General features: G+C 35.5%; 3 protein-coding genes across 5 annotated transcripts; 1 reads left to right on the forward strand and 2 right to left on the reverse strand.

Annotated features, from left to right (window-relative positions):
- Positions 1 to 612: 612 nt before the first annotated feature.
- LOC131014703 (uncharacterized) lies at positions 613 to 4,762 on the reverse strand. The gene is made up of 8 exons (XM_057942758.1): positions 4,434 to 4,762; positions 3,125 to 3,269; positions 2,877 to 3,045; positions 2,328 to 2,598; positions 1,812 to 2,077; positions 1,512 to 1,730; positions 1,175 to 1,277; positions 613 to 1,067 (listed from the first exon to the last, which is right to left on the reverse strand). The coding sequence occupies exons 1-8, from the start codon at positions 4,582 to 4,584 to the stop codon at positions 1,003 to 1,005; spliced, it is 1,389 nt and encodes a 462-aa protein (XP_057798741.1). The 5' UTR covers positions 4,585 to 4,762; the 3' UTR covers positions 613 to 1,002.
- A 3,514-nt stretch (positions 4,763 to 8,276) lies between these two features.
- LOC131014722 (rhodanese-like domain-containing protein 14, chloroplastic) lies at positions 8,277 to 10,669 on the forward strand. Of its 2 annotated transcripts, XM_057942796.1 has the most exons (6): positions 8,277 to 8,823; positions 8,921 to 8,967; positions 9,415 to 9,507; positions 9,632 to 9,770; positions 9,903 to 10,005; positions 10,417 to 10,669. In XM_057942796.1, the coding sequence occupies exons 1-6, from the start codon at positions 8,628 to 8,630 to the stop codon at positions 10,529 to 10,531; spliced, it is 693 nt and encodes a 230-aa protein (XP_057798779.1). In that variant the 5' UTR covers positions 8,277 to 8,627; the 3' UTR covers positions 10,532 to 10,669. The 2 variants fall into 2 exon arrangements, with proteins under 2 accessions (XP_057798779.1, XP_057798778.1); XM_057942795.1 differs by having other exon boundaries at positions 8,375 to 8,823; positions 9,632 to 10,005.
- Positions 10,670 to 11,028: 359 nt separating this feature from the next.
- On the reverse strand, positions 11,029 to 14,818 carry LOC131014714 (uncharacterized). 2 transcript variants are annotated; one of them, XM_057942781.1, is made up of 7 exons: positions 14,396 to 14,818; positions 14,158 to 14,304; positions 13,513 to 13,611; positions 12,637 to 12,828; positions 12,398 to 12,517; positions 12,168 to 12,239; positions 11,029 to 11,665 (listed from the first exon to the last, which is right to left on the reverse strand). In XM_057942781.1, exons 1-7 carry the CDS (start codon positions 14,624 to 14,626, stop codon positions 11,438 to 11,440), a joined length of 1,089 nt encoding a protein of 362 aa, XP_057798764.1. In that variant the 5' UTR covers positions 14,627 to 14,818; the 3' UTR covers positions 11,029 to 11,437. The 2 variants fall into 2 exon arrangements, with proteins under 2 accessions (XP_057798764.1, XP_057798763.1); XM_057942780.1 differs by having other exon boundaries at positions 12,637 to 12,831; positions 14,396 to 14,754.
- Between the last annotated feature and the right edge of the window lie 18 nt (positions 14,819 to 14,836).

Consider the following 14,836-nt stretch of genomic DNA (forward strand, 5'->3'; position numbering starts at 1 on the left):
AATGCGTTTACACTATCCCAAGACTTGAATGAATATTCATCACTCTTAAGAACAACTAAGATCCAATATTGAGAATTTGCACCTACCTTGAAATGATTTGAGAAAGTATTTTTTTTTATGTTTGTTAATGATAATTCAGTTAATTAGTGAAAACCTGTTGAAAATTTTCGCAAGTGATTGTATTTCTTTTAACTAAATAAAGTTATCGAGAATAAATTATTTAGGTTTAGATTAGAACCAAGTTCTCGTTATCTTCTGCGTTTCTTCTCTTTCTAATTTGGATTGATTGTCGAATCAATTCTTTGCAACAATAACATTCCTAATTCTTGTTGAGACAAATGACGTCGTGTAACAATAAACACCGATAACTCATGAAACTTTCGTGAATTTTATTCATTGAAAAAAATAATCAAAATTACTAGTACTATAATGGCAAAAGGTTGAAAGTTGTGCAATTTCAAGGTTTTAAAGGTCATGCTATAATTACAAATCTAGTGAAAAATAGCGTTAAATTCATCAATTCCTTTCAATATAACGAATTCCCTTTCAATAAGAGCAGTTGGGAGTTGCGCAAAATCATGACAAAATTGGCAAAAGCAAATACACTTTGCATGACAAAAACTATTGTATTAGAGTAAAAGCAAACAGGATAAAAAGAAAGAGGTGATACAAAACTGGGGCAATGTAGAAACTTAGATTTAAAAAAATAATAATAATAGAACTGGAAATTATGGGAGATATTCTCGACTACCCTTACAGCGTGAGACAAGTCTAAAAATTGTAGTATGTTGTAAATTTGCACATTTCCATAAGAGGAAAAAGGAGTCGTGCAGCATTTTTTTGTTCACGAGGCTCTCCTCTTCTTTCCCTTCCCACAACCATCTTTTTATGCAGCTTTTCTGATAGTGCAATAAATTTTAATAATATGCTCCACTACAAACTACTTGCTCTCTGCAATTTATGGCAGAAAATAGATGATTATCCCAGATTTAACTAAATCAATCAAGCATCGTTTAATGGCTCCGTCTCACTGATTCTCTCCTTCATCATAGCCCAATCTTCAGTCTCTGAAGATATCGGAACAGAGAAAATGAGACGATAGCAGACGTAATTTCCACATAAATCTCACATCATAACTCTAGTAAGTAATTAGGTGCAATCAACATTTACTTACTTGGCTTCTCCCCGATTGCTGCAAGTCGTCGCTGCAAGATGGAGGCCACAAAGAGGAAGATGGAGCACATACCGAACATAACTGTGATGGGGAACGCATTGACCTGCGATCAAACGGAACAATTGAGTCCAGCAGAGATGAAAAAGTAATCCTTAAACTGGAGATTATGTTCGCCTGGGCTCTATCATGGTGCAAAATTGCTAATTGCTAATCATTATAAACATGCAGTATTCCTATATATTATGAGTTGTGATTTGGGCTATAACAGGGGTTTTGAACTGATATAGCCGTCACCAAACATGAATAGAAATATAAGGGGAAGAACCCGAAGACGTACATTGTATAGAACAATACAAACAAAGATGTTCAGTGGGATACGGAAGAAGTTCATGATGGTGCTTCTAGCCTCCTCAGGTATGTATTGAGATCTCATCTTCATAATGGACGGCCAGAAAAGCCCAACACAACTTTCAAAAGTGCAAAAGCCAAGAAGTTGGAGACAGCCTGCAAATGAAATGCTACCACCTTTCTTCTTCGGATCTGATGGTACTAAGAACTATCACAGAGCAAGTAGAAGTTAGATACTGTCCCATCAGTCAAGATATATCTAGTACAAGAGCAAACACTTGGGACATACATTTGTCAATATGGGAAGCAATAGGGAGGCAGAAGAGATGATGAATACAATCTGCATATAGCTCTCCACTTTAACTGTGTTGCGGGCCAACAAGCGAGATGCAACCGAGCTTCCCAACATCGAAGCCAACATGAAAGTAGCAAAGATAAAACCATGGGGAATTTCTTCATCATTTGGGCTAAGGGCAGGTGTCCAGAGGAATACAAATGTATACATCGAACCTTCAAACAGAGATTGTATTGCACCAAGCAATGCTATCTTTTCATCTGACCATGAAAAATATTGAGTCAATTATATGAGAAGAGCATAATTACAAAGAAATAGTAAAGGAGAATGAAATTTGAAAGTGCCACAGGTAAAAAATAACAAAACTTCATTTCAATCCAATTTATAGAGGTGTCTAGATTGGCATATCTCTTTTACTGCAACTGAAAACCTTTTAGTACAACTTCAAGGAAAATGAAATGCAAGTATCCTACAGTCAGTGAATATATATTTCAATCAAGAAAACTGTACCTGAAGCAATTGCTACGGCTGCACCCTTAAATTGAGTGAGCAAGTCCTTGCTCTCTGAAGGATCACCATAGTTCTCACTCCAGGATGATAATATTACAGCCATTCCGATTGCTAGAAATATGGCAGCAGCATCGAAAGGTGATACAGGCCCCAAATTAAAAGAATCAACCAGCAGATTTCCAAACAAGCCTGCTACAATAGCAACAAGACCATTGCCAAGGAATATTGCCTTGGAGAAAGTTACTGAGAGCCATTGCTGTTCAAAGCCCCTCTGAAAAGAAGTATTGAATGCAATCATTACATTATAAATTTGTAATTAAGTAAATTTGTATTAAAAAGACCATTACAAGCAAACTTTGATAAAAGCATGCAATAAAAATACAAGTTCATAAGAGCAAGAAACAGGAGTATAGAAGAAAGCATCTTTCAACCTATTACACTATAAGGAGTTTTTTTCATGATGTCATCACATCAAGATACCTGAGAGCTGGCACAAGCACACTTTGCATAATAGAAAATTGAGTAGGATTATGTTAAAGAACACAATACCTTGAAGTGTTCTGCCACAAGCCATGACTCAAATGCAGAAAACAAGAGAGATGTGGCAATACCACCCAAAATGCGTCCAACCATCAAAATTTTGTACTGAGGAGAATGTTTGGTAATGCAGCTCAGTATATATGTGATGCAGTAAGTCACACAAGCTCTCTTTCGCCCCCTACAATTTCATTACATGTGTCATAGAGAGAATATATCACAATAAATTAAATTAACATCATTTCAGAAGTCTGTCTCACTGTTTATCTGCTAGAGATCCAACAATGGTTCCAAACAACATGGAAGAGCCAAATCCAGCAATAAAGAGCTGTCCAATTTCACCCTTCCCGAAACCATATGTACTGTAGAGGTAGTAAACGTATGGACCCTGCAACCAGTCACCAGCTATTTCCACATGTAAAGTAAGCCATCAGTAAAAGCAGACATATCAATGTTCACAAATGCTCCGAGAACTAAAAGTAAAATTAACATCTGCTTAAAAACAAGCATAATTGAAAGAGGATTATATGGTAATGAGCAAACATTATTAAGGTATGGTGTATATGCATTAGTTTAAATCAATAATCCAAGCACTGTGTAGGGTACAAGTAGAGCACTGGAAGGCTGGAAGAATATAAGTGAAAAGATAAAGCCCCCGAAAACAAGTTAGATTGAAAAAATGAAAACTATAACAGAAGATCAAGGCTAATTAGATGATAACTGAATGCTGGCAAAACTACTATAAAGCCCCCAAAAACAAGTTAGATGAAAAATAAAAAGTATAATAGAAGATCTAGGCGAATTAGATGATAACTGAATGCAGGCAAAACTACTAGTGTGCCAAATATACAATTTTGCATCAAATAAGATTCATATATACCCTTAAGAGCCTTATGATGGCTGAAACAACAGAAAATGATTGAGTTCCAAATCCATAAATAGCAGAAGTTTTATACATTATTGTTTCATATTCAGAAGAATAGATGAAGCAGCAAACATATTATGTAATTCAACCTAAATCAGATCACACAAGCTCGCTCACCTGATAATGACTAACAAACTCGAGTCCCATTTACTTTCATCATAGTACAAAACCCAACTAAATAGAGCTGCTATAACTACTACCTCAGACAAGTAGAATCCACGACTTTAAGTTCAATAAACATTCTCCAGCAGCATATCTTACCATATCAAACAGACTCAAATTCAAGTAAAGCCCAGATCCACCACATACAACACTCAAATCTCCCTAAAAAATGAATCATATCACAATCACATAAATCAGATCCAGAATCAATGGCATACATTCAGGCACAAGATCCAGCAATCAGATCACACACGGACGCTGAAAATGTACAACACAACAAAACCAGATATAAACATAGAAACCAACGAATCCTCGTCGCAATCAAATTCGTGCAGACTTCACACCAAAAGGCGAACAACACCTATAACATTTTCGCAAACATTCTCCTCTCACTCAAATCGAAGTAGATCAAAATCAAATTGCGACGCAATGCGATGGCGAAAAGGCCTAAGATCCGAGATCAGAAAACAGAATCCACTTACCCATCATGAGCGAGTAGACGAGCAGGTAATTGTTCTTGAACGAATTGAAAGCTGAAGACGTGTTAACCCGATCCTTGTTACTTTTGCTCAGCTCCAGCGCCGCCACCACCGCGGCCAGCCCACCGAACACCATGTAGTAGAAAATCTCCATTCTCTCTCACCTCCACTCTTTCCCCCTTGAGAGAAAAAGAAACGAAAAATGAAACAAGAGCGAGAAAGTTTTCGAAATTTCCTCAGTGAGGTTAGGATGTATTCCGTATATAAGTATATGCACATTCACACACACTATAGTGTGCTTCTGTGTGCAAAAGTAGCTACGCTGCTTAGCCAGTGCTGAGGGTGGATCGCGATTTATATACTTTAATCTCATCATCTCCTTCTGTGTCGCCACGTGGAGGAATCCAGACCGTCGATTAGTGTCGGTAGTTGGACCTTGGAGCTGGCCCGCAAACGGATCTTTGGAGACGGAGAAGCCTGGGCCGTCGATTCGAGATCTGAGGTTTCCGACCGTTGGATTCGAGTTGTGGGGCCCGTCATTTGGCGGGGTTTTGGGGTCTTATCCTTTTCACAGGATTGGAATTAATACGATTTTTAGCAGAATAAATTAGGTGAGAAAATAATCAACAAACCTGCGAAATATCGCTTACACTTTACAAATATGTATATAATTTTTCTGCGATTTACGGAAACTTGCATTCAATAATTTCTTCAACTTTGGCTCAATTTATGATCTTCCATGTGCATCTTTCGAATTTGTCGATTTACATAACTTTTGATGTGTATTGATGCATTAACCTACCATGCTTGAAATACAAACTTCAAAATAATTTCTTTTTGGAAAAAAAAAAGTGATTTAAATTTAAAGGTAGATATATTAAAGTATTAAGATTAAGATGAGATTACCTCCATGCTCATGCTCCTACTTTTTATTTTTATTTTAAGGTTATGGGTTATCTGAAGGAAAAGGGAAATAAAAATTAAGAAATGATGAATGCTAAGAGAAATGCATGGAAAAATGTACACTCGTTTTAATGTTTCTGATATTAGTCCTTCTTTTGTTAATTCTTTTCAACTATTTATTAAACTATGATCCAAGTTTTTCTTTCTTTATTTTCTCATAAAACATTTAAGATTTTTTTGGTTCCGATCCGATTCTGAATCATAAGTCATCCATAATGATTCATTTTAAAAACTTTAGTTTGGATTTATTTTCATACAGTTTCCATTTTCAGTTCCGGTGCAATTTACCAACTTGTAAATAAATGGCATTGATAATCACAAAAAATATTTGGGGATTGGTGGTGACATTTAATTTTGGATCGTAGGTTTGAAAAATGAAATATGTGTATATTTTTTATGGTTGGACTCGCCTTGAATTTATAGTTACTAGTAAATAAACAGAAATATATAAGTACTGATTTTAGATGCAATGACCATATAAAGTTGAAAGAAATGTTGGTGGAATTTTAAAAAATAGCATAGTGAAAATATAATAAAACAAATGGATTCGAAGTGCTTAGGCCGGCATCTAAAGAATGGAAAATAGGGATGTGGAAACAAAAAACAAAAACAAACTAGCAAAGTGTTTGAAATTGAAACCTGCAGATTTTGTAATATTACGAGGTTTACTTAATTCCAAACATTATTTCAACCCTTTTTTTTTTTTCATTTGAACTATGAAGATTTTTTATGTTTATCAAAAAAAATATTCTTGTATTTTTCTTTGTTCTTTTTGGGGAAACATTATAACCTTGTTTGTTGTTATTAAGTACACATATTTCAATTTTATTTATAATCATTAGTTTTCTATAAATTAGCCTCCAATAAGAAATCATGGCTTGCCTTCCTCATTCCTGCTCCTATTTGCATGTAAATTTTGGCATCTAGCATGAGCAAATGTCATTATTTGTGTATAGTCAATTGATTATAGTGGCAATAAATGATGTCCCATGAAAAATGGCATGGATTTCTGTATCATGACAAAAATTAGAGATCTAAGAACTAATAATTCCATCCTTGAGTTGTATTTTCCTACCATAAGACCGACAACATTTTATAACGTTTCGGACTATAAAAACTTTCCCTATGATTTATACTGATTATGGTAAAGTTGGTATTAGTATTTTTTAAGAGTTTTTATTTTTGTAGGAAAAAAAAATCAAAGCCTAACAAATATACCAATTTTTCTGAAAAATAAATAAATGAAGAACACTCTATTCAAGGACATCCATGATCTCGCCATCTCTAAAACTTTGTAAATGGAGTAAACAGCGAGCTAATGAGTATGTAGAGACCATTATTATGGTCTACACATCCAACTAAGTTGTACTACAAGAATAAATTATAGTAATATATAGTTAGTTTATGAAATATTGTACAATAAGGAGATTTCTAAAAATATATTACTCATAAAAAACCCCAACCTATTCTTATTTGTTGAAATAAAAAAAGACTCTAAGGGTGTGTTATCTTTAGTTGTAAATTTATCACGGAAAAATGAAGGATAAACAAAATTTCACCCTTTAAATTCTTTTCCCACATTTTCTACTTAAACATTACTCATTCCTCATGCACACTACAAATGAGGGATAATATTATCACACCATTTTTGAAGGGATAATATTATCCCTCCTTTGTAGTGTAAATGGGGAATGAGTAAGGGTCAAGTAGGAAATATGGAAAAAGAAATGAAGGATTTAAAGAGTGAAATTTTGTTTATCCATGATAAATTTACAACCAAAGAAAACACACCCTAAGAAGATATCTATACACCATAGAAAAGATATCTATATTGTTGCTTTTATATTCTTCGCAAACACATTAACATTCATATTTATCAAAAAAAAAAAAAAAAACACGTACAAACGGTGGTTTATTCATTAAAAAGAAAATCGAATTTAAAACTCTCTTAAGCATGTGCGATATGGAAGAATCATGGGCATGTATCACTATGCATGACAAAGTTCATTCAGCTTAAAAATAATGAGTAGTCATTAGGGAAGTATTTTTATTTATTAAAAAATCTTACCCAACTCCAATGCCAACTTAGAAGATAAAACACGAAGTCAAATGGTTCAACTTCAAACCCGCGGATTGTTACATGTGACCTGCTTGTTCATATCATATCATATCATATGTCACAAATTAAATACCCCGAAACACGTCTTTCAGTCAAAGGCTCCATAAATAGTCAGCATTTGTCATGAAATTAGCGCACTGCATTAAATACAAAAATACTTATTTACCCTAAATATAAAATATAAACTAAAATCAAATAAAAAAGAAAAATATTACTCCATATAAAATCATTTAATAATCAAATACTTAAGTTTAAAAGTTTGACATATATAACCACTAGAAAATTTTATTATATACTATTACATATGATAAACTTGTAAAACGTACATTAAATATGCATTCATAATTTATTGATTCATATAGAAAGACGCAGTCGTGTAAACATGAATAACATATGCATTATTATATGATAGTACTTGACATGTATGACATATAAACTATTTATCCACATTATCCATAACTCATGAGGAAAGAATTTAATGGTTGGTATTCTCCAATTTGAAGCAATGTGACACAAGCAGCATTGCTTTGAATCTGTGTAAGTGCACACAGCAAATCAACTAGTGCTTCTCAAGTTTCGTAGACTACAAATACTCAACTAAATTAAGAATCATTAGCACTGAAAAGTAAAGCCAAAATATTGAATAAATTTCTGATTATTCAAAGGTGGGGTTTCTCAACATGGGTTTAACATAAATAAATAAATAAAGCTGTGACACTTTATCCTATAGATCTAACTCGAACTCAATCATACCTAATTAGTCTCACACGTATAGGAGAGAGAGAGAGAGAGAGAATGGCGACTTATTATCCTAAAGCAGGAAAACAACAAATGATAAGAGATTTAGAAAATCCCAAGTAGAAGGAAATCTTCGCACTACCACCACAAATGTAGATTGTGAGCACGCTATAATATCTAGCGTTTCCCATTAATTGGCCCACCAATTTCCTCTATTTCAAATGTTTCAAGCATTTAAACATAGAAAATCCAGATCAAATCAATGAATCAAGCGACTTTAATATCAACCAAAGAGACAGATATCATCTAAACCTTAGGAAAGCAAATAAAAATCTTCTGCAAATTACAGCACCAATATCCAGTTTTGGGCTAGGAAAATGGTTGCTGCATTTACTTCCATCAGCCCACACCCATCATTTTCGTCTCTATATCACAAGTTTCACCCTTCTCTTCTAGCCTATAGTTTGAACTCAAGCATTGAATCTACTAACTTATCCAACAGAGGGAGAAACTCAAGCACCTATGGACCCTTGAGAATTCAAAATGCAGCAACCAAGCCGGCAAAGTCGCCAGGTAAGTGTAGTTAGTAATATTTATGTAGATCAATCATCGAAAATGCATGAAAGAATGATATATCTGAATGTTTCAATTCTTTCTTTGGAGGAATCAGCTGAAGAAGACTGGAAGACAAAACGGCAAGTTCTGCTGGAGAAAAAGGTAAAAGAGTTCTATTTGGGCATGCTAGAGTGCAAGCAAAAAATGCATGATATTATTGAATAAACATGAATGTGCTACATCACAAAATTAGGATAAAATTTAAGGCCTCAAATTCATGTAAACATCAATAGAGCTTTACCATGCGATGGTGATCCTGTTTCCAGAACTGAGATCTGAACCAGTTGCATATCGATTGTCAATTGAAGCTCAATCTGCATTGAGAATAGATGGAAATTTCAAGAACATGCAAGGCCTCATGTATGTCAAAATACTAAACCATAGTGGAAACTCTTTCACAGTAGACCTTAAAAGTAATCATGAATTCAAAATTAGATTCAATTAGAAGAGAGCATGTTTGTCATATGATCAGGGAAGTATAAATTTATAAGTGAAACCAATGTAGGCCGCCTAGTGTGAAGTGGACAGTGATAACTAGAACTTCTGCAGGTAAGAAGTGTTGATGTAAAGGAAGCATTGCGACTTCAAAAAGAAAATAACTTCGTCATTCTTGATGTACGTCCAGAGGCAGAGTTCAAGGAGGTAAATTACAGTAGGCCAAACATGTACTTATTTCAGAGGTCTAAAGTTAAGCAGATCTTTGTCTTCTTATGGTCATTTTCACTTTGAACTTTCTGGCCTCACTCTCTAATTGTTTCTTGTTTAGGCTCATCCAGCAGGTGCTATTAATGTGCAAATATACAGGCTTATAAAGGAATGGACAGCGTGGGACATTGCTAGGAGGGCTGCATTTGCGTTCTTTGGCATCTTCCAAGGAACAGAAGAGAACCCTGAGTTTATACAAAGTAAGATATGTAGGATGTTGTATTCCTCTACCCTGGTTCCACTAAATCTCTCTCTCTGTCTTGGTTCTTGTTCTTGTTCTTTTTCTTGCCAACCACAAAATCATTTACTAAGTCGACAACTTGCACAATCAGGTGTAGAGTCAAAACTAGATAAGGATGCTAAGATTATAGTAGCTTGTTCAGCTGGAGGAACAACAAGGCCAACACAAAATCTTCCAGAAGGACAGCAGTCGAGGTTCTCACACTTGTTTATTCACTTCCCTATCCTGCATTTAATAATTTACTGAGAAAAGAAGAAGAAGAAGAAGAAGATTAGACTAGGCAATCCAAAGGAAGTAAAATTTTCAACATAGTTAAACACGTAAAATAGAATATGATCACATTCATACCTTTGGTATTTTTGAACTTGAGATAGTCTTGGATTTTATCAGAAGAAAGACACATGAAAGTAAATGCATAGCTAAGGTTTTTTTGTCTCATGATAACCCCCAAATAGCAATACATATAACCTATTGCAGAAATCAGGAGTCTGAAATTCGCTATATAACCACAAACACCCAACATAAATTGAACACCATACATGCGATCATCCAAGGTAAATAACAGAAATAAGCTGATATCCTTTCCTTCATAATACTCACTGCAGGTCATTTATAGCTGCTTACTTGTTGGTGCTCAATGGCTATAAGAATGTTTATCACTTGGATGGAGGAATCTACCAGTGGTTTAAAGAAGGCCTGCCATCAGAATCTGAAGAGTGAAGTTCAGTTGTAGAGATGCTTTTGGATAACATCAAGGTAGATTTAATGAACAGTACACTGTCTCCTTAACAGAACTGCAATGTAAATGGTTTCAGAAATCAATTGCCTGCAAGTCCTCAACTTTTTTATTTTCTAAAAGCCTCCTGATGCTCACGTGAAAGCATGCATCAGCACCTAGCACTATTATAAATAATACAAATGTTGCATTAAAAAAAGGAAACTAGAAGTTACCCCAAGGAATTCATGAACATGAAACGAAGGCTATATCACATTTAAAACCTCTCTGTGGTAGAAATTTGATCGAATCTGCTTAGTGCAGTAGATACAGTGACCTGTTTGAGCATGCAGCAAGTAATATCTCATTTGAGTGGCTCCATTTATCAGTATTTCTTACTTCTTTTCCTTCAAAAGTTTTAAGGAAAAACAATGGTCTCACATGAATATGAAGTTGACCGTGATAGCTTAAGTCAGAATAAAATCACATAACATAAGAAGAATAAAATAGAAGTGAGTCATATGTCAAGCTCACACTTGTATTTGGATAGACTCGATGCTTGGTCGATAATAAGGTCACTTTACAAGAAGCAAACCTGAGAACACGTTGAACTTAAGATTAAAATTATTCAGACTTGCCTCTCACGAAGAACCATCTATTATTAATCCTCTTCATGTCCCATTTCTAAACCCCAACATAGCAAAATATATTTTGAAAGAGCTTGATAGTGATATACACTATATTAGCTAATGGAAGAAAATCAGCAGAAAATTGGGAGAAATTTTTCTTACAGCCTACATATAAAGTGCCCGAGTGCAGTTGGGAGGGGAAATAACTTTCGCACTACATCCCAATTAAACCAATGTGACAATTCTTCCAAAACAAGTTCCTAAGTTGAGTTGTATTCTCTATCATGCTAGCATCAAAGATGTTCTTGCCATTGCAAGAGCACCATCATAAGATTTATTTCCACCAATAAATCCACTTATATGCACAAAGGTGCAGCCACTAATTCCTGAAACTTGGGAAAGGTCATCATCATTCAAGCCCCTCCAAGAAGGTGGGAGAGGTTTGCGACTATCAAATTTATCAGGTCCAACTGCAACAGCTTGCAGGCGCCACTTTTCACTCCTGTCATCCTGAAAATAGCACAGGGAGAATCATCAGTTTGTAAACTACTTGAACAGCAAAAGTATTATGAGACCTCAGTTTTCTTATTCTGCTAGTTCAAAAAGAAAAGTTATCCATATCTGGCGAGAGAGGGGGGGGGGGGGGGAGCAGTGTTGGCTGATTGTTGCTTCCCAATTGAACACTCACAACACCAAATGGCTGAAGATAGCTTTAGCTATCTCAAACTTCCATTTCAGCTAAATCACTCCATCGAATAGTTGCTTTACTATGTATCTGCTTAGACCATGGGAACATTTATCTATAGGATTTGGGGAAGAGAGAGAAATTGCATACTGAGGTAGATTACAGTTAAAAGTTATCAAACTTGTGACGACTCTACTTCCTCATATGTTGTTAAAAAGTCTAAACGATTCAATCAGAACTTGGTAGAAGAATAGAGTTCTCTGCAGACCACTGCTTTCACATGTTTATTCACATCCAGAAAGAAAGACAGAGAGATTTAAGGAGTACCGCATAGATAACATATTTGATGCTAGGAGTGATCTTCAGTTCCTTCTCAAGTTCAAAAATGTGAAGCTTCCACTGACAAAACATTAGGTTCATCAGTAATGATTATATTCTCCATTATCGAACAACTTACCGACTAAAAGAAATTCAGGAAGAGACTTAAAGGTAGGGCCTTGCAGGAAAAATGTGGGACAGGATCGCAGACTTTTAAGTTTAAGTGCGTTGCAACTTACAGGTACTGAATTGGTTAGCACAATAATTTCACCACTTGAATCTATACTTTTCCTCGCCAAGAGACTATTCATGACAACCGATCGAGCTGGCAACCATGATTTAGCATGAAAATTGATGCACTGGGAAAGATGTATAGAATGTTCAGTTGTAAGTATATCTTGCCAAACGTCTCAACTGTCATTATTAAAAAAATTAAAATTACTAGGCTCCATAAAATATAGAATTTCCAAAAGAGAACCTCTAGAAACTCTTTGCCAGCTACTTCCATTGCTTGTTGAAAAGATGCATCCTCTTCTGCAGGGGATTGGTTCTGATTTATCCAGTCAAGATTAAGTCTTTCCACTCTTGACGACAAGCTTGTATTATTTACAAACCTTGGAAGCTGAGTGGTGTTGTATTGACTGATTCCATTGTCTACAGCATCAACAGCCTGCTGTCGGGAACAGTTGCCAAGGTTAATGTTAGGACAAAGAGAAAAGCAGAAGTAGCGGTGCAGAAGAAGGCCGCATATTCTTAGAGTTATTTAGTTTTAGTATATTTCCTATTATTATTGTTTACTTATTCAAGTAGGACTCTATTAGTTTTGTAAGGTTTATAAACCTTGTCAGCGTATGTTTTAGGATTATTATGAACGTTCTTTTATGAACTAGGTTAATTCAAGGGGTTTTATCTTTGAGTTACTAGAATTTCTCGCAGGAGATCTCATCACCCGCTTATGCATGGGTGCTTAATGCATTCAAGAATGTTTAGTGCCACCACACCAATGGCCAAGCATAACTCGTAAAAAAAGTACAAGATAACAGAAAACCATGATTCCAGTTACCACCCACACTCATATAAATTATAGCACACACCATCCAATAAGCATATCGGAAAGCATCGCCTAAGAACCTCTTTCAACAGCCACAGTCTTGAGCAATATAGAAGGCTAAATGGGTACAGTACACTAAATAGAAGATTTCATGATATTAGGGTGTATAAAATAGTAATTAAAACGAAGCTTATGTGTTCATTAGTTTAATCTGCTCACTCCAATGGATGAGACATATAATATAATGGCGATAAATCAAGACCTACAAGCAAAGGTAAATGTGCAAGAATGCAAATCTTGTACCTCTATAAAGTTCTTGTACACTGTAAAAAATAAGCGATGCACATCAGGATGATCTGAGTCCAACTGAACCTCCTTCGCAATTATTTCTTTGCCGTAATGCTGGGATGAGGAAGGAATCAAAACTATCATAAATAGAATATGCATGCCTATTATTATGCTTTAGAATAAAATACTAAATGAAAGGACAACTTTACAGACCAAACAAGCAATAGATACGAAAATAAAGTGAAGAAAACTAAAGAACTACAAATACAAACTAGTAATAAAAAATCAGCTTCTATATCTGCATTTAGGGGTTGAATAAAAACACCACTAATTCAAGAGTTAATCAAATGGAAACACAAAGGCATTGCTTCTCATATATACTACCATTAGTATTCCAATCAATGCATATCAACGATTTCCTAAAATTAGTCAACTACATCAACAATAGTTTCACACGAATACTTGTAAATTTCAAACGTAAAATATTTGGACCATATGCATTGAGACAAACAAAACCCCACTAACTTAATTCTATCGAGAATTTCATCTCAGCCAAAGGGTAGGAACCATTTCAAAAACTAAAGACGCGGTCGATTATCATAATTGAACTATAAGGAGTGAAAAAATCCAAACATTTCTGTTAGGCATTAGAGACAACACCTTATAGACAAGGCCAGCACTGCTGAGCTTAGTCAAATACCCGAAACCAAAAACCTCCTCAAAACCTTTCTGATGGTGATCGTATCTGTCTCTGCTCGGATCGTAAACGCCTCCAACATCCAGCACGGCGTCGAGCTTATCCAAAACCTACAAATGTTTCAAGAAAAACAACACAGTTTCCACCAAATTATACGCGGCCGCAATCAGAAGCAAACGAAGAGCACGGATTTTCTCATACCATGGGATCGCGAGAGCGCACGATGTCGGCGTTGTAGAATTTAGTGGTGCGACGGATCATGAAGCAGCCAAGCGCTTCATCGCAGTGGAATTTGCCGTCATGGGTGCCGACTCTCTTTGGGGCGGCGGACGAGGATAGGCTGCGCCACCCGCAGCTGAGGATATAGTTTGAAACTGCCGTGGCGGCGCGTCGTTGTAACGCGACGCCGGATGAAATGGACACAAATTTCATCGTAGGCTTCTGGTTGCTGCTGTGAGCTCAGACCGTGGCGCGCTTTCTGAGTGTTTTCAAATGTGAAATGTTTGCATTTTTCGTGCGACAATACGTATAAGTCTACATAATTATGAAATTATTTAAACTCGATTCTAGTATTATTGACTACTACTAGTATTTTATTTTTATCAGTATATATTTGTTTTCCAATTGGCATATAAAGCTTTT

This window comes from Salvia miltiorrhiza, chromosome 3 (genome assembly GCF_028751815.1).
Source record: "Salvia miltiorrhiza cultivar Shanhuang (shh) chromosome 3, IMPLAD_Smil_shh, whole genome shotgun sequence".
Taxonomy (NCBI): Eukaryota; Viridiplantae; Streptophyta; class Magnoliopsida; order Lamiales; family Lamiaceae; genus Salvia; species Salvia miltiorrhiza.

Bases quoted from the DNA above. Each gene is read 5' to 3' on its own strand.
- LOC131014703 (XM_057942758.1), bottom strand. From the start codon at position 4,584: ATGGAGATTTTCTACTACATGGTGTTCGGTGGGCTGGCCGCGGTGGTG. The intron at 2,078-2,327 runs GTACAGTTTTCT...TTTCATGGTCAG, and splicing joins AGCCGTAGCAATTGCTTCAG to ATGAAAAGATAGCATTGCTT. The intron at 1,278-1,511 runs GTACGTCTTCGG...GTTTGATCGCAG, and splicing joins TTTGTATTGTTCTATACAAT to GTCAATGCGTTCCCCATCAC.
- LOC131014722 (XM_057942795.1), top strand. From the start codon at position 8,628: ATGGTTGCTGCATTTACTTCCATCAGCCCACACCCATCATTTTCGTCT. The intron at 8,968-9,414 runs GTAAAAGAGTTC...GAACTTCTGCAG, and splicing joins AAGTTCTGCTGGAGAAAAAG to GTAAGAAGTGTTGATGTAAA. The intron at 9,508-9,631 runs GTAAATTACAGT...TTTCTTGTTTAG, and splicing joins CAGAGGCAGAGTTCAAGGAG to GCTCATCCAGCAGGTGCTAT.
- LOC131014714 (XM_057942780.1), bottom strand. From the start codon at position 14,626: ATGAAATTTGTGTCCATTTCATCCGGCGTCGCGTTACAACGACGCGCC. The intron at 14,305-14,395 runs GTATGAGAAAAT...AAACATTTGTAG, and splicing joins TGCGCTCTCGCGATCCCATG to GTTTTGGATAAGCTCGACGC. The intron at 12,518-12,636 runs GTTCTCTTTTGG...CATCTTTCCCAG, and splicing joins CTGGCAAAGAGTTTCTAGAG to TGCATCAATTTTCATGCTAA.